Source organism: Fonsecaea pedrosoi, assembly GCF_000835455.1.
Source record: "Fonsecaea pedrosoi CBS 271.37 unplaced genomic scaffold supercont1.8, whole genome shotgun sequence".
Taxonomy (NCBI): domain Eukaryota; kingdom Fungi; phylum Ascomycota; class Eurotiomycetes; order Chaetothyriales; family Herpotrichiellaceae; genus Fonsecaea; species Fonsecaea pedrosoi.
Window position 1 is genome coordinate 1,989,289 of NW_013550608.1, and position 17,477 is coordinate 2,006,765.

General features: G+C 52.1%; 7 protein-coding genes across 7 annotated transcripts; 4 read left to right on the forward strand and 3 right to left on the reverse strand.

The window, feature by feature from the left end:
- Positions 1-734: 734 nt before the first annotated feature.
- Positions 735-1,703, forward strand: Z517_12038 (uncharacterized protein; the record flags this gene model as incomplete). The annotated part of the gene is made up of 3 exons (XM_013423618.1): positions 735-942; positions 992-1,063; positions 1,120-1,703. 3 exons carry the CDS (start codon positions 735-737, stop codon positions 1,701-1,703), a joined length of 864 nt encoding a protein of 287 aa, XP_013279072.1.
- A 359-nt stretch (positions 1,704-2,062) lies between these two features.
- On the reverse strand, positions 2,063-2,899 carry Z517_12039 (uncharacterized protein; the record flags this gene model as incomplete). The annotated part of the gene is made up of 1 exon (XM_013423619.1): positions 2,063-2,899. The coding sequence occupies one exon, from the start codon at positions 2,897-2,899 to the stop codon at positions 2,063-2,065; it is 837 nt and encodes a 278-aa protein (XP_013279073.1).
- A 1,642-nt stretch (positions 2,900-4,541) lies between these two features.
- Z517_12040 (uncharacterized protein) lies at positions 4,542-5,522 on the reverse strand (the record flags this gene model as incomplete). Its single annotated transcript, XM_013423620.1, has 2 exons — positions 4,542-5,452; positions 5,480-5,522. 2 exons carry the CDS (start codon positions 5,520-5,522, stop codon positions 4,542-4,544), a joined length of 954 nt encoding a protein of 317 aa, XP_013279074.1.
- Positions 5,523-7,479: 1,957 nt separating this feature from the next.
- Positions 7,480-8,785, forward strand: Z517_12041 (uncharacterized protein; the record flags this gene model as incomplete). The annotated part of the gene is made up of 4 exons (XM_013423621.1): positions 7,480-7,942; positions 7,997-8,116; positions 8,184-8,405; positions 8,466-8,785. 4 exons carry the CDS (start codon positions 7,480-7,482, stop codon positions 8,783-8,785), a joined length of 1,125 nt encoding a protein of 374 aa, XP_013279075.1.
- A 1,389-nt stretch (positions 8,786-10,174) lies between these two features.
- On the forward strand, positions 10,175-11,660 carry Z517_12042 (uncharacterized protein; the record flags this gene model as incomplete). Its single annotated transcript, XM_013423622.1, has 5 exons — positions 10,175-10,348; positions 10,409-10,516; positions 10,589-10,796; positions 10,829-10,994; positions 11,087-11,660. The coding sequence occupies 5 exons, from the start codon at positions 10,175-10,177 to the stop codon at positions 11,658-11,660; spliced, it is 1,230 nt and encodes a 409-aa protein (XP_013279076.1).
- Positions 11,661-14,283: 2,623 nt separating this feature from the next.
- On the reverse strand, positions 14,284-16,066 carry Z517_12043 (uncharacterized protein; the record flags this gene model as incomplete). Its single annotated transcript, XM_013423623.1, has 4 exons — positions 14,284-15,209; positions 15,281-15,600; positions 15,648-15,761; positions 15,828-16,066. The coding sequence occupies 4 exons, from the start codon at positions 16,064-16,066 to the stop codon at positions 14,284-14,286; spliced, it is 1,599 nt and encodes a 532-aa protein (XP_013279077.1).
- A 1,000-nt stretch (positions 16,067-17,066) lies between these two features.
- On the forward strand, positions 17,067-17,354 carry Z517_12044 (uncharacterized protein; the record flags this gene model as incomplete). Its single annotated transcript, XM_013423624.1, has 1 exon — positions 17,067-17,354. One exon carries the CDS (start codon positions 17,067-17,069, stop codon positions 17,352-17,354), a length of 288 nt encoding a protein of 95 aa, XP_013279078.1.
- Between the last annotated feature and the right edge of the window lie 123 nt (positions 17,355-17,477).

Consider the following 17,477-nt stretch of genomic DNA (forward strand, 5'->3'; position numbering starts at 1 on the left):
GGTCCCTTCATTTCCGGGCCAAGCGTGGGTGCTCCAACCGAGGGTGGCATCAGTGGCCAAACTCAGCTGCCAAAGTCGGCGTGGTGAGAGACACAATGGTCGGCCATGACATCGGCAGACGAGACGAGTTGACGCGTTTTCTCTTGCCCAATTCTCGGCTGCTCCATTGGTTTGGTCCCTCGTGGCATCCAGCCGATCAACAGCGAGTGCCCAGCAAAAGCCAAGCGCGCCGGCGAGCTTGGGACGAAAAATTATCTTATCAGATCGAACGATTGCGGGTCTGACAAAAGACTTTTTCCGCTTTTTCCAAGCCTTCAGTGGAGAAGGACGAGTTGTCTGACCACTCCCGATATCGGCACCTGCTTGATATCTTGTCTGATTAGATGGCAGCTTCGCTTGGACGTGCCGTGATGCCCTCGCTAGGGTCATTGTCCTGCGCTTCGTCCGAATCTTCTACTCCATGCACATGGAAAGACTTTGGAAAAGGAACTCCACTTGCCTTCGCATCGTCCCCCAGCAGCACCAGGTTCTGCCATTTCCCGGCCAAGCATTGGTCGGGTGTCCCTCGTGACTCGAATGGATCGGTTTGCGGAGGGTATATCTTCCACCAACCCCCCCTCCTTGTCGTAGATAGTCGTGTAACTAGAGTTTAATTCAATCTGTTCTCTTACCTCCAGTAGCTGGTTCCGGTTCAGAAGGAAATCGACAATACTTCTGCTTATATCATCGGCAAAATGGCACCACTCATGTCTGCTCTAGTCTTGGGCGGCGCCCTTGCGGCAAAGTTCGCCCTTGCCCAAGAACATGGAGAGGAATATTCAAAGACAATGGGCCCAGTCGCCTTCATGTGGCCGCCTGATCGTGAATGGGGTGCTGCCCAGGACAACACCGCCCCGTGCGGTTCGGCTGCATCGGTTGTCAACAGAACCGACTTTCCCCTGTGTAAGTCAATGCCAAATAAGTCCAGTGGGTTCGTACTGAACTGTGACAGTAAATGGCCAAATTGCGCTTGTCGCTCAAGACGAGTCCTGGCACATGCAGGTAGCGATATCTTATAAAAGTGGTGGGTGAAGTGCCGATCCAGCGTCCTGCTTAGTTCATGGCTGACGACTCGGCTAGACCCCACGTCCAACGATGATTTCGAGGTCGTGATCCCAGACACAAGAATCCCCGAACTCAACGAAGGGCACCAGTGTTTCCCGCTTCCGAACCCACCGGCAGATGTCGAAGCTCAAGCACCCGCCACTTTGCAGATTCGATATACTTCCGACTTTGATACTGACCTGAACGAGACCTTCTATGCGTGCGCTGATATTACATACGTGCCGACCAGCCAGTTCACCTATCAGGTGCCATGCTTCAACGCCACTACCGAGGATTTCGAGATTTCTGAACCTGACTCGGAGGAATCTACTTCAACGGGTTCGGCAGCTGGAGCGACGGCAACGGCCCAGGTCCCAGAAGCCACGGAGTCATCGTCTTCAGGCCTGTCCGGTGGCGCGATTGCCGGCATTGTTGTCGGTGTTGTGGTGGGAGTTGCATCTGCCCTTGCTCTCTTCTTCGTCCTGTGGCGCCGCCGCCAGCAGAAGAAACGCCTTCGTCAACAGGAAACCTCAATCAGAAATGTGAAATGGGAAGCCCAACACGGGAGTGGGCCGGCATCGCAAGCTTCGGATCGCGACATTGCGCTCAGGAATATCTAGGTAGATGAAGGTCCGGGGAATGTGGGAGCATAGCTGGCAGTATGGAGGATGGCATATGTGGAACTGAGTCGACCGACGTCTGATGAAAAGTGGAGATTCGATCCCTAATCATTCCAGAGTGATACTCAGCTTGCCTCGGGTGACCAATAGCACAGTAAGCCATATTTGTGCCACTATCCAACTCTTGCCCATTGTGAACGCATTGATAAATTCAGAGTCGAAACTCATATCGACCTAACATTAAGGAAGGTTTAGCGACCACGTGGATAGTAATCCGCTAGTGAAAATAGGGTTAGCGCTGTGTACCTTTCATATGAGTGTGGAATCAGTGAATACCTTGTGTCGTGCGAATCCAAGACCTAACTCGACCCCTCGTGGCCTAATACCCACTCAGCAATCCCTCTTGCGTGCAGCGTGGTCGTCTCAAACGTGGGAGCCCTGAGGTCCTCAGGTCCAAACACAAGCCGGAGCTCAGTGCATCCCAGAATGATGCAGTCAACTTGGTGATCGCTCAGCAGATCTTGGTACGCCGAGCGCCATCTCGCCTTGACGGGTGCTGGAATCTCGGGTTTACTCATGTCTTGAAATATCATGCGGTCAGCATCAGCCCGGAACTCGCTGTTGGGCACGACGACCTCCAAACCGAACCTCTGAAGCCGACGGATGTAAAAGTCCTCTTCCATGACCGCTCGTGTCGCGAGCAGTCCGACCTTCTTAAAGCCCTGATCCACAATCTGCCGGGCCGTGAAGTCAACAATATGTAACACAGGCAGGCCGGTCGTCTCCTCCAGCTGCTCTGCAGCTTTGTGCACAATGTTGGCACAAAGGACCAAGGCCTGTGCATTGGCTGCTCTGAGCTCCATACCACACTGGCAAAGTAGTCTGGTCATGCCGACATAATCTTTTGCGGCGACCAGTGAGGCGAGGTCCTCGTAATCAATGGATCTGATGAGGAGATTGGCCGAGTGTATACCGCCTCGTTTAGCATTGACATGCTTGTTGATTTCCTCGTAGTATATGGCCGTAGTCTGCCACGAGAAGCCACCGATCAGACCCGCCGTCCGTGTTGTTGCGACAGCAGACTTGGTCAGTGAGGATGCCGATCTGTGCGTAGTTGAGGTCAATGTCGACACCTGGAAGTGTGGGAGTAGTTTGTGGATGTGGGTGAGAGGACGGGGAATCACTTTGCAGCGCATTTTGACACTATCACCTGGCCCGTTATTTCCTTTTTTTCTCTTTGTTTTTTTCCCCTGTCTGTAAACAAAAAGAATCGGAAAGAGAGAAATAAGTATCGTGTGAGTCTAGGGGTCGCGAGGAGGATCAAAAGGAGTGATGTCCTGATAGTCCAGCATCGCTTTGGCGCATCAGCCTTCCGTTAGGTGAATCCATCTTTGGACCTGAGCGTGGGCTTGAGCCTCGCTGCTTCAACCTGAGGAGGTGCTCCGGCACGTGACTGGGCATGATGTCATTCGGCCTGAGCAACGGACCAACTGCGCCCACATCCGGGCTAGGGACCCTGTTCCCGGATGGCCAAGCTGACATGTGACATGTCCTAGTCATGAAATTCTCCTGCGCTTCGCAAATGTCCTTCCACTTTAGCGACAGTAGTACGAATTCTGTCGCCAAGGTGGGTTATCATGACCACATTGCAAAACGCCCTTCTATTGCACAGCGTCCTGTCCCTATCAGCAATGCACCAGAATGCACACGATTTGAGCGGCGACCAGGCCTGGCAGATTCTCTACCACAGAGGCAATGCGCTGCGGCTTCTTGTCAAGCGTCTGAGAACTCTCGAATGATGGTCCAAGTGATGCAACTATCTTAAGGGTCGCCCTACTCGCAGTCCATGAGGTAAATAAATGTCGTCGTAAGAAGATGCCTGAGTCTTATCCTCTGAAAGTCTTCCGATCGGTGAATAAGAGGAATCATCACGACAGGGATCGAAATAGGTATGAGCTGTTCTTACTTCACCTCGGAGAGTTTTGTTTGACCTCCGTGGGAGGTGGGTTTGATTTTCTTGTACCAGAATGGGGTCTGCGATGGGGGAGAAGGAATTACAGCAGATGATGGGATCGCGGTACGACATATTTACATACCCGGTGACTTCGATCCAGATCAGCGGCCAGGGACGTGACACTTCATGGGTCACTGCCTCTGACTCCACGTGGTTGCCAGAATCGATCATCACCCAGCATTCTTGAATTTAATTTCTGAAATCATTCCACGAAGGCTGCCTCCTGACTTCTGATGTGGCGTTCTGGATTGTGAAACCGCCATATTCAGCAGCTGCGGAAGGTGCCTTTGTCCAAAAGAGTTGCGTTGGATGTGGACGGTGTGAAAGGAGTCAAGCTGCACATTTATCGGTAGAAACGCCCAGCTTTATGGTGGTGGGGATCTGTCCCTGCTGTGTTTGATATCACGACTTCACTGGCACGCCACAATCATAGAGGTGCGACTTAATTGAAGGATGGCAGGTAGAGATCTACGATTGCGAAGTTAGATATAGCTAGTTGACTGGGTGAGCTTTTTTGAATTTCAAGGTCGCCGTGGGTAGGGCGCCACCCGATATCATACCAGAACAGTGCGTAAACTCAAAGGCCGGCTACTGGTCCACTCACCGAAGTCTGCTGCAACATCGGGTTTTGCAGGGGAAGGAAGGGCCCCTTCCTTGGCCGGAAATGCGCAGGCGTCACTCAATTCATGGGCGATTGTCATGGAACAGGATCGTCATTGGGATGATCCAATGACTCTCGTGGGCGAACAATAGTTGAAGAAATCCAATTCGCAAAATCTTCCTTCGCGCCGTTCGCTATGCTACCAGACATGATCATCCGTCTCTCATATTTCCGAGGGCGGTCGCATGCAGACATCATTGAAGAGAGCTTTACATCGAGCGCTCTGTTCGATGTTGCCAGTTGCCCCCATAACTCCTTCGAATGCCATGTCACCGGTCGAGCTCCCTTGTCCGTCGCCAACGTGCACTGGGCTTAAGTATCCGGCATCTTTGGCTGGTTCATAGTGGTTCATGATCTGAGGGTTCACAACCACACAGCGAAGGTCGCCTGATTTGCAAAATGAAGACATGGAAACATCAAATGCTTCATTAGAACCGGTTCCCAATAGCTGGAGGATCTTGGGCGCGCTCTGTCGCGTCACCCCATAACCAAAGGTGCAAACCGTCTGAACTGAAGTCTGCACCAGTCGATGCTGGTCTTCCAATTTGTCTCTCAAGTAATGTTTCGACCAGCCTGAGTAATGTTCTGTCTTGCAGCGAGTCTCGTCCCGATACTTGAGCATTGCAGGCATGTCGTCTTCAATCGCAGATCCACAATGGCCCAGCCAGAGAACGTCCCAGTTGTCGCCATAAGGACGAGGGTCGTGAGCTGGTATCTCGACAAATTGCCGAACATTATCCGAGACAAGTCGAATTTGTTCCTTGAGCCTAACGTCAAAGTCAACATCGTCTTCGACGATGAAGGCCGTTTCAAACCCGGACGCAATCACAAACTTGAGGAGATCGATGTGTGCCAACCACGCCATAGCTGAGCCGTGTGCGGGCGTGGTCTTGCCCGAATCCTTGCCGATGTTCTTGAACGCTTGGACCAGCTCCAGTGGATTTTGAGGTTGGATCGGGATTGTGAAATCTAGGCCAACAATATCTGACGCTGCCTTTAGGCCACGGGTCCGCCAACTTTCACCCGTGGAGAGGGCAAGAAGTTTTTGGAACTGAGTCAAGTCAGTTGCTAAGCCTGTGACAAGGGATGTGCACAACTCACCCCGAGCGTCGAGTTTGCTGCGGCCTCTCGAGGCGATATCCATGACACGGGCTCACGAGACAAGGCTAGGTTTCCGTTACTCTGGTACGCTTGTCGCAAGAAGGCGAGGAGAACCAAAAGGGTGATTGCAGCGATAATGTGAAGGCGACAACGCGACCAACTACCTTGGGTTTGCCATGTCCAGCCTTGGAGCATTATTGAGACATAAAGAATGCGTCTTGGTGAGGCTGGGAAATTCAATATTATGCTCGATGTCGATGTTTGAAGTCTAACAACCAAAATTAGAGGACGGAAGAATCTCTCCTATTGACCTCAATAATGGGTCTATCGCCTAGCTGGTAGAATGGGATTGTGATTAACCAGATGTTACTTCGATCTTTTTTTTAACATCATATTAACTTCACCGAACCGGTGGTCACAATAACCTCCTCGAAGCCGACAACAATTACATCCACATCATTGGCGGAACTCTGGAACTGATAGTGCTCGCAGCCCATTCATCTACTGGCGCGGAGGAAAGCAGGAAGCCCTCAAAAGGCGCCTCAAGCCATGAGCCGTCAACGCGCGAACTCTTGCCCCAAAATCAGCCGTACCCTCCCAATTCCTATCCCTATCAACAACAGACTTACTACCCAAGCAAGTTGTCTAGCACTCCTTCTCAGCAGCGGAAGCCGATGTCGAACGTGGAGCTGGACAGCAACAGTCGCTCGGATACAGGAGGATGATATTATGAACATTGAGACGCATTGGAAAGTCCGTTTGGACGCTGGCTTTGGTATAAATACTGCCAATGGTTACATGGTCTAGAACACAGGTCTTATTGGGCATGGAAGGAACAGAAAGAAAGCTGGAAGGTGACAGACACAGCAGCCAATGTCGAGATTTGATGGGCGCTACGCTCCTGTGCTACAAAGTGCATTTAGCGGTCTCTAGGGCGGCATTGAAAAGGAGCTGCTATATCGAGGTTCTACCTGATGTTTATTTCAAAGGAAAAGAACATCACGCCTCCCTCGCAGCCTTGCGGACTCATGTGCAATCTAGTGTAGGCGGATTCTGCGAAATGCCTAGGTACATTAAGTAGTTGTAGTACGAACCCCAAGCCGGTCTACTGCCTCGACACTGCACTCCCCTATCTTGACCCTACCTGCCACTCTTTGTTGCCGTGAACGATTTATGCCGATTTTCACCCATGAGGCTCCTCGACCTCAGAATACACAAGATTAACGAGGCTCCCAGTCCTACATGGCCCAGATAAGGTCTCCAAAAAATCCCCAAAATTCAACATAAATATATGAGTCGGCAATGGTCCCAAGACGTGCATATTTATTTCCAGGTTTGTTAGAAGGGCGGGAGATCATAAATTGTGGAGCTCGCAGCACCTGACAGTACTAGCCGACCCTGAGCCGAAGTTGAGCCGGCCTCGAGCCAGCCTCGCAAAAGCGGCGCAAGGTCACGTGGAACACCAGTGAGGCAGGCGTCGAGGTACGAGATATACTCAGTCCTCAGTAGTATTTGTACCTGATTCTGATTCGCTCGGCGTGCCCAGTACCTAAGCTGGAAGAAAACCCCCTGGTGGAACAGCCCCCCCAGTTCAGGTTTAGGCGCCCATTGTTTCAAACTGCGGGGAAATACAGGCACTGACAAGGGCTTGACCTGATGCCCAGCAAAACCCACTACAGAGACGAGAATTATTGGCCCGACAAGACTTCAGGCCAACCCCATTTCGCATCACCGACCGAGGCAACTTGTCTACTTACTCGAGCTGCTCTCAATCGCTTGCGAGTCTGCGTGTCACAAGTTGTCTCTCGCTCTGAAGCCCAGGGTCCTGTGCTCCTGGCCTAGGCACTGACGGCAACTTGATCATGGATGAAACCCCGCTCGACCGTCCTTCATAAATATGCTTTTCTCTGGGAAATTCGACATCATCTCGACCACCTTCTTTCCATCGTGCCATCGACATCACACCATCTTCAGCTCCGTCGCTTACTGTGTGTGGAAAAATGGCGCATCCAGGCCCCCTTGAACGCGTTAACCGCCTCGCTGTGGGTGCTCTTACCCTGCCCTTCAGTCTTGTTCACCGTGCATCGACCGAACCACTTCTTACCGGCACTTTGTTGTTTGCTCTAACCCGAGCACCTATTCAATACAGAGCACGCCTCTTGAAGGCATTGGGCGATGCCGGACTATCGCCTGAACGCATTGCCCTACTCGTCAAGTCGTTGAAATACCTCCTTGCTATCGGCCTTGTCCGTAAACTCAACCGGACACTGAACAAACTTGCCCTCAACAACTGGCACTTCTTCACCAAACCAGGCGCCCCCTTCCAATGGGATAAGCGGACGGAGCTCGTGGTAGTGACTGGAGGGTGTTCCGGCTTCGGGTACGAGATGGTCAAAGGCTTCTCGAAGCATGCGAGAGTTGTCATCCTGGATATCTCTCCAGTCCCCGAGGAGTTGAGGAAGCGTAAATCTCCCCGATAACCACGTCATAGGTCGAGTGCTCATTCTCATGCTTTAGTTCCTGGCGTCGACTACTATCAACTCGACTTGACCGACTTCTCGGCGATAGAGTCGACAGCGGAGACCATCCGCAGGGAGCATGGAGACCCCACGGTTCTCATCAACAATGCTGGCATTGGTAAGCCTCTTTTCAGTCGTATGTTATTCTTTCAGGGCGCCATTCAGCTAACCCGAGAATCCCTCAGCCAACGGCACCAAGATTATTCACAGTGATGCGAAGTTGACCGACAGGATCTTCAAAGTCAACATTGCCAGTCACTTCATTTTGATCAAGGAGTTCTTGCCCGGAATGCTGAGAGCGAAAAAGGGGCACGTGGTGACTATTGCGTCCATGGCCAGCTTCTTCGCAGCCCCAGGCCTCGTCGACTATTGCTGCACAAAGGTTGCGGCACTCTATCTGAACGAAGGTAAGCTCACCGTTTATTTCTATTACCTACCCAGTCCCCCGATGTTGACTTCTGGCGCAGGTCTGCGGACGGAGCTTCGTACCTATCATGAGAATGGCAAATGCATTCAAACCACCTCGGTCCATCCGTCCTGGCATGCAACTGGCATCGTCAAACCTGTCGCCGCCAAGTTGGAGCAGGCGGGCATCAGGTGTGATCCGGCATCCAACGTGAGCGATGCCGTCGTGGAACAAGTGTTGGCGGGACGGAGCGGCCAGATTTTCATGCCGAGGACTGAGGAGAGCAATGCAGGATTGAGGAACTGGCCTGTGTGGCTGCAAGATACCATGCTCCAGCTCCAAAGGAGTTTGAGGAATGTCGACATTGCTTGGAAGGAGTGAGAATGTGCTATAGGGAGTAGTGGCAATAAGAATGATGTTGATTACCCATTGTCTTCCTTCGTCGAGATCGACCCTGTCCTCTCCTTTCCTGTTCCGGACAATGCATCTCCAACTCCCGGACCCTGCGAAACGAGTGTATTGAAACGCCCCTCTCATATCCTGGCACCTGGCCACACTGGCTAAGCCTGTTGGCGGTGTAGCTTCTCTGTAACAAGCCACAAGCCTAATGAATGCAAAGGCTCCAATAAACTCCACCGTTGATCGATGCTTTTTTCCAACTACCCTCCCTCCATCCCTCCATCCCTCCATCCACACCATCAAGGTGTTCTCATCCACTCTGTCCAATCACCTTGTTCTCTCCCGTCAGCTGCCCCATCCCAGTCGACGCGGATAAGGGATTGAAAGATGAGTGGCTTTTACAAGAATCCCATGTCTCTTTGAGAGGCAGACAGAATCCGCTGTTGGCCGTGGCGTTTGCCTTGCTTCCCCTTCCCCGGCGGATGGATTACCCCCAAAATGGTGGCTTATTGGTGTCTTATCTGACGAGCACTCTTTCAACTCCCTTGGGTGACTGACTGCCTTGGACAATGTCCTGGTACGCGTACAATCACACCATTTCCCAGGGTACTCGTTACATGGCGCCTCGTCCTTGGACGTTGCGCACGAGCCCACACCTATTCCAGCAAAGCTCCAAAGGACGTGGCAGGTGTTAGTTTGGAAACTACCGGCCAGAAACTCTCTCGTCCTGAGATTGGGACTCTGATCTTCAGAGAAACGACGATCCCACGTCCCGCGGGTGGCCTTGCGAACACCGAAAAGGGGCTTGTGCATTCGTTCTTTTGCAGGGAGAAATGCCGATTGAGAAAGACATCCATTCTACAGCGATGATCGCCAGTGTCTTGTATCTGGACTCTTTGACCTGTCACCTGCCACTACTCGACAACGGCTTTGCGACAAGGGGTGGAGTCTTGCAGGGAACTTTGAACTCTCAATCTTAGCATCATGGCGCTTGACTTTTGTCCGGACCCATGTGTGTCATCGTGTCATGCTACCATCTTCCCAGGGTTTATCGGATTGTCTTTGGTGGCGTTTAGCTCCTGCACGGGACAGCAACCCCCTGGGCATATTCGAGACTCTCAAAGAACGAGGCATTGAACGAAAGTCCTGCTCTTTGACCTTGATGGGGAGCATTCTGAGAGAAGTCAATGATCCACTCTGTCGCGTCCGGAATTGGACACCCCGAAGCCCATCCTCGTCGACGGCTGTTCGCCTGCACCGAGTTGATATCAACGGTGGTTATGCAGGTACAATAAGACGAGTTCGGATGCTCGACAACAAGGTTAACCCAAACCTTTGCTGCGTTCGTCCAACGGAGGGAATCCAATTCCAATGGCCGTCTCCAAGCCGTTGGGAGTCATATCCGCTGAAGACCAGTCCGGCCTGATCCTCATTCTGACCTCGCTGTCGCTGTGCTTTGTTCTCGTCGCCTTTGCCATTCGCATCTACATTCGGGTTCCGCAGAGATTGTGGAAATGGGACGACCACATTCTGACGGCTGCAACAGTATGTTTGGATACCTGAGCATGAGAGTGGGACATTCAAACGGTCCTAACGGCCGTCCAGGTCTTCTCCATTGTTCAGACCTCGCTCGTCTTATATGCCGTCCACCTCGGCTTGGGGCAGCGGAAAGCATTCGAGGGCGATGACTCCAATAGTGATTCGATCAAGAAGGTACGAAGAAGGTAGTGTCGACGGTTAGATGAGAGTGGATGTTTGTGCTGAAACTTGTTTGGTGGGAACCAGTACTATTATGCAAACGACTTTCTCTACCTCGTCGTCCTCCTCTTCTCCAAGTTAGCCGTGTGCTTTCTCTTCCTGAGGTTGACACGCCGCCGAGGACACATGATCGCCATCTACACCACCACCGGGCTCTGCGGCGGGTGGTTTGTCCTGTCGGTGCTTTTGATCAGCATCGACTCCTCATGGAGGCAGGCCTTTTCAACACCGGTAGGTAAATATCTCGAGTCGTCTCGCAGGGAGAAGAAACTGACAATCTCTCAAAACAGTTTGGCAGATGGCTCGCCGTCGGCATCACAGATTCGATCACGGAGCTCCTTTTCGTCCTCTTTGCCGCGTACCTGGTCAGCGATCTGCACATGAGCAAAGTCCAGAAAGCCATTGTGGTATTTGCATTTGCTCTTCGACTGCTGTGAGTACTGATACTTACTCTTTCCGTCGAAGCGACTGCTGCACTGTTGGAAATGTCTAACAAAGTATTGCCTGTCCTGCTGCTACTGCTAGTGCCATCCCTGCCTGCGGCATCCGTCTCTACTACCTCAACCCGACCACCCTGCCCGGCAATCGCAGCGAATCCCTCTCCCTGGCCATCGTGTGCACGCAGATCCAGCTGGGCTACGGGATCATGGCGGCCTCGGTCACGGTGCTCAAGCCGTTCATGGCCGTCTACGAAAAACCCGTAGGCTACTCGGGCTACACCAGCAACACCGTGGCTAAGAAGTACATGACCACCAACAACAGCGACCGCGACCACGACCACGACCACCTGTCCTTCAAGATGCAGCCACTTTCCCACTCAGACGAGGTCATGCCAGAGAGACTCACACCCCACGCCGTGACATTTGACCCGAATCAGCCGACCTTCTCCTCGCGCATTCCTTTGGGCCCAGGGCAGGGGCAGAAGCAGAAGGGACGAAGCGGTAGCGGATATGGACACGAGAAGAGCGACAGTATACACAGTCACGACAGTCGACGGCTGATCATCGAGCGCAAGACGGACTGGTCGATCCGGTACGAAGAGGCCGAGAGTCACAAAAGCGTTGTTAGTGAGGGTGCTCCATCGGTTTCCGATCGTTGAGACCTGGCGCTTCGAACCGAACCCGGCTCCCTGAAAGATATTTATGGATTGCGACGACATACCTGGTTGGAGCTCTGACGATTTTTAAGTATATCTATATTGTACGGAATCTTGGGATCAGGCAAGACAGGAAATGGATACAGGAAACAGGTTGGGAAGCGGGAAACGGGATTGCCAATATGCCGATCAAGTTGGCATGGGAAAGAAAAGGAAAGGAAATATCATCGATCGATCATGTACTTGGTGCCGGTTGGGCTATATCGAAGGAATCGGATTGAGGAAACTGTCCCCTATATCACTTTTGGTGACTTACTGTAAATCAGTACGGAAACCCGCGCCTGTACAAAACGACACCTTTCCAAAGAGAATTCTCTCCATTCATACTCCACGAACTCCACGATACCCAGAGGGCTTGGTTTTGCTTTGACAAAGCGAGATCATCTGTTCCTTGTCGACTTTCTTCCTTGTTCTTTTTTCCCTTAACTCTGATTCCGTTCCCTCCCCTTCTCCTTCTCATGATCTCGCTGAAATAACCGAATAATCGACTACCATCCCAAGTCCCTGGCTCAGTTGTCTCGTACTCGACATATTTCACCGACAAGTCTTGACATGTCTATCACAGTCACAAGTCACAGTCACAATCCACCGGCGCCATCATCTTCATCCTGGGCCCTGGCGAATGGAAGCTCCACCTAGTGTGTAGTACGTACACATAAGCCACGTTCCCTCGAGTTTTGACTTTGCGTTTGCCCTCCTCGCATTGCCATGTGAGTTTAAAATACAAAACTAGCGAGTCTTCCCCCCCCCCCCCCCTCTCTCGGGACGAGTGGGCCTACCGGGGACACGGGACGGGGAGTATCAAGGTAAAATGAAGCGAACGGCTCTGGCTGGCTGGCTGGCTGGCTGGCTGCCTCGGTCGGATAGCCTCGATTCCATCAAATATCACTCTTGTCGGGCGTGACGTTCTAGAATCTCCATGCTTGTCCTATCTGATACTCGTACGAGCATCTACTGTACCTGTCCATTCATTCATTCCCACACGTTAGTACCTCCCTCATCTCTCCTCGTGAATACAGCTCCGTAGGTCTGCGAATACTTTCTTTCCCGTCCATCCACTTCCCCCCATTCACTCACCTACCCCATCCATCGATTCCACGAGTACTCGTACCTTGGCCCAAATTCCCTCCACTCCCCCATTCATATCCACATCGGCGAGAGGGACAGGGGAAAGGGACAGAGACAGCGAGCCGTCATGAAACGACGAGGTGAGGCGGGTCCTTGGATCAGCCATAGCCAGAGCCATAGCCATGCACTCCCTCCATCCATCCGCCCGACCCACCATTAACGACAAACGGGGAAGAGGGAAAAAAGAGCTTGAGTAAAAGTGTGAGTGGGTGTGGGTATGAGGAAGGAAGTTCAAATCCACACCTGCAGTAGCGTCGAGTATGTAGGACGCGAGCAAAGGAAAGCTTATCCTCGTACCTCGACGCTCTCCGCCTGGCGGAGCAAGGCAGGCACTAGCACTGGCACGGGGCATGTCACTGTCCGTAAAGGACTAACGAACTATCGTACTTGGTACAGAACTGCAGGCGTGTGTCTCTCTCTCCCCCCGCGGACTCCAACCAGCTGCTTACCCAGTGCCCACTCCTGCCACTCACAACTCGGAGGACACAGCACTCTTCACCGTCCTCGGCCTTTTCCTCAAAAATGTCAGAAAAATGATCTTGGAAAACGCCCACCGAAAGAGTGAGTACTGTACGAGGCATGTACTGAGGAAAAAAAGAAAATAGAAAGAAAGGAGTCCTTCCCTCATTCTTCCCTCCCTTTGTTCTCTCCCTCAACCCTCCTTCCCATGAGGCCGCGTTGTCGTACTCGAGCTGAAAAGGATAGACTGAGACTCTCTTTCCTCTCGTACTCATTCAGCGAGACGCGCACCGTGTACTCCCAACGAATTTGTTCAACAAGGGTACGCGAAAGTTTTGAATTTGTCGTCCATGTAGTGAGGCGTGCGCGCTGCGGTGCGCTGCGGTGCGGTGGCTTGCTGAGGCCAAAAGACCAAAAAACTTGAATAGGTTATCACAATACGAGCTTTTAAGTTCGCACCTGGGGCGAGACAGGCGAAAAAGAGAACGCGGAATACAAGGTTCGAGGCGTAGGGCGTAGGGCGTAACGTGTAAGGCAACCAGTCCAGTCCAGTCCAGCTCGGAGCGGAAAAGAGAAGAGCAAAGGCGAGAAAGGCAAATGACCCCTGACCTGCAGGGTCCGACCTGACCTACGCTGCGATGCGAGAATGCTCGTCAAAGTTGGGCGAATGCAAGGTTTAAAACCCGTTGTTTCTGGACTTTCGAGGCGATTGGTGTGACGATAGTCCCGATCTGTAGTTATAGGCGGACTGTGGAAATGAAAACAGGACTAGATATTGGTGGTCTTTGTGTCAAAGGGAAGAAGCACTCCTAGGCACTACCGAGATCGGCGGACCTAGTTTCGATGTTGCTCCCATACCATCTTCCTTTGTACGCATCCCGTCAACGAACAGCATTGACAACTCAAAAATGTCCAAAAGATCCATCTGATTGCCCACATATAGAACTCCAGATTGAGAACGAGGCCGGATCGCTGCACACTAGTTCCGACCCTCAACCGTCACGACAGGCCCCGTGTAGACCTTCCTCCCTTGAACCGCATAAAACACTCCCGAGATAATCATGACTCCAAAAAACAGCACGACCGACCAGTTGAAGGACTCGGCGTCCACTGGTGTGCCGTTGGGCCAGAAGCTCCAGAAGAACGCAAACAGAGAATAGACTATACTGAAGACGTTGATCGGCACGCCCAGCTTGCCCAAACTCCACCGTGCCTTGGGTAGCAATTCAGGGTGGTACACGCGGCGATACAACACGCATGAAATGGAAATGGTGTAAGAGAACATCAGCGCGCAGACCTGTACAGAGATGATGGCGTTGAATGCAGCGGAAGAGCCAATGTTGATTATCGCAAGCAGACAGCTGATGATACAGGTCAGCGTAACGGCGTTGGCGGGGATGTGCAGCTTCGGGTGGACAGCACCGATCCAGTTGGAAAACGGTAGCCCCTTGTCGCGGGCAAAGGCAAAAGTTTGACGCGAGGTGGAAGCGTTGAATGAGATATTGGAAGCGATGACCAAAATCAGGATCAGAATGGTCAGGGCGTTGACACCGCCAGTAGACACTGCCTGACGGAAGATCCAGATGAAGGGATATTCAGTTGGATCGTCGAGAGCGGCGTCCACGTCGGTCAAGGCAAAGTTATAAGTGACGACGAGCACCAAGCCGAGGACCCCGTTCGAGATGTAAGCCCAAAACATGGCGTTGGGAACATTGCGACCAGCATCCTTGACCTCCTCAGCCATGTGCGCTGTGCAGTCAGAACAAAGTGATCCGTAGATGGCCGAAATCTGCCCGATCATAAGAGCAAGGCCCATACTGGACCAACCTCCTTCGTTGGAAAACTGGGTAAATGCGACCTTTGCAGAGTTGCGAGGCGCCATCACCCACAAAACGATGATGACCGCTGCATATTTGTTAGCACCCGACCACACCAATCCTTCTTGAGCCAGTGAGCTTGCCTCACATAGAACTCACCAAAGAATCCAAAGACATGCACGATGAGGAGCACATTCTGTATCAGAGGCAGATCCCGTGCGCCCCACGTGTTGGCGACAAAGAGGACGAGGACCATGGCGAACACCAACAACGTTCCCTGCCATGCTGTTGGATCGTAATCAGGATTGTTGATCTGAATCAAAGCCTGAATAATGGTTCCGGTCAAGAACGAGCCTGACGCTGTCCCAGCCTGCCAACTGAGTGTTGAAAACCAACCGGTTAAATAGCTCAGGCTCTTCTGATATCTCGGCGGAGCGAACTCAGACACCCAATGGTATTGACCGCCGCTCGTTGGAGCCCTACAATTGTTAGAGGCTTCTCGTACATGCGATGGCGTCGAACATACATGGAAGCCATCTCGGCCAGAGATGTCATGACGATACCAAATCCAATAAAGGTCCAGACGTAGGTCCAGAAGAATCCAGCAATGCCACCATCGACCAAAACTTGAGTGTTCGCTCTGGACGAGGATCAGAAGCTGGATAAGAGTGGACAGGTTGGTCATGCCCGACACATTGCAACTCACATCAATAAAAACTCCCATGTCGCTTGTAGTAGGGCGGTAAATGCCAGAGCCGAAATAGGTCGAAAGTTGCGAATCAATTCCTGACGTTTTCCTAGACGTTGCATATCCCTTTGGTCTTTGGTGGTGTAGCCCTTGTCGAGGATACCAACGTCGTTGTAGCAGCCCTCATCTTCGATGCCATCGAAAGAAGCCAGCTCTCGAGCAGTAAGCGATGCGTCCGAGACCTTGTCTAGGGTCATCTTGACAGCTTCAGAACAACAGATACGAAAACCGCAAACGACAACAAAGTCAGGTGGAGAGATAGGAAAGCACTGGGATATGATCGAGTTCGATCAAAAGGGAAGACGAGTTTGCACGTAGTATCACTTTGAAGCTACTCCTTGAAGTTCAGGTTGGTGCCGACCCTGATACTAGTAGCATGCAGACAGGAGGGGGTATCAGTTGCAGAAGCCATGTTGAGGGGCTTTCGAGGACTGAGGCGAATTGGCGAACCAGGGTTGACAAGACGAGACAGGGATCAGCTCTGCATGAGCGACCTCTCTGGCGTTCTCTGGCGTCTCTGCTAACTCAGAGACCGAATGGTGTGCTAGTTACGTCCCCATTGGGATGCACAATATTCCCGGTCGACTGACAGGTGTTGACTGTGGGACTCTCGATCGCCCCTTGACGGCCATATTGCTCACCATGTTGCGCATGCGTGATTAGTGTTTTACGATTCAGCGAACTGGCGGTGGTGGAGATTGAAGGCCTTGCCCCTCTCGTGAGCAGGTCTCTATGGCCTTTCGCCGTCCCATCCTGCCATGGGAATCGGGGGATGCTGGAGAACTTGACCACCTTGGTTGCTTTTGGGACGAACAGACTGAATTTTTGATGTCAAAGTACAGAAACCTGGTGTCCCATGGTCACCTGCGGAACAAACTCAACTAGAAGCGAAAAGGGAATCAAATCCGAACCTGACGGTTGCCTGCAAGCCACAGATCAAACCCCCTTGGAGGTGGGCGGTGGATTCTGAATACTCGTGGCCAGCAGATGGAATAGAGATGTTTTGATCCCAAGTGGTGACGTTTGACTTTAACGTCTTGCCAAGACGCTTAACTTTCCTGCGAAAATCCACGATAAGTTTACGAACATTCAACGCAACATTGTATGTATCTGCGCCAGAGGGGTTGAGAAGACCGTTGCCCCGCGCTGTTGCTGCCCTTCCTCAACCTTGAGGCTAACCCTCACAATCCTCGCACAATGGCCCAAGGACAAATCAAGAAATCGTCCAAATCCTCCACGAAACTCTCGGCCTCTGGAGGAATCACCAAGAAGGGCTCGCGGACGATAACCCCCAAAAAGGCGAAATTGTTGAAGCAGGCCAAGTTGAACAAGAAATATACGGCGGGGCTCACCGCGAAGACAGAGGCCATGCTCGGTGCACGTGCTGGACATCTGGAAATGCTGGGACAGACGAAGAAGAAGGACGGCGCCACTACAGCCAACGGCAAGGGAAAAGAGGGAAAGAAGAGTGGGAAGAAGGCTTGAGACTTGGTGATACGATCGTGCTGTTCAAACACCATCCTTGTGCACGATCACTCTTCCTATGAATCCCGTCGAGGCGAAGACGGACTTTCGGCTGGGGATGTGATCTGCGAGAGAGACGATACA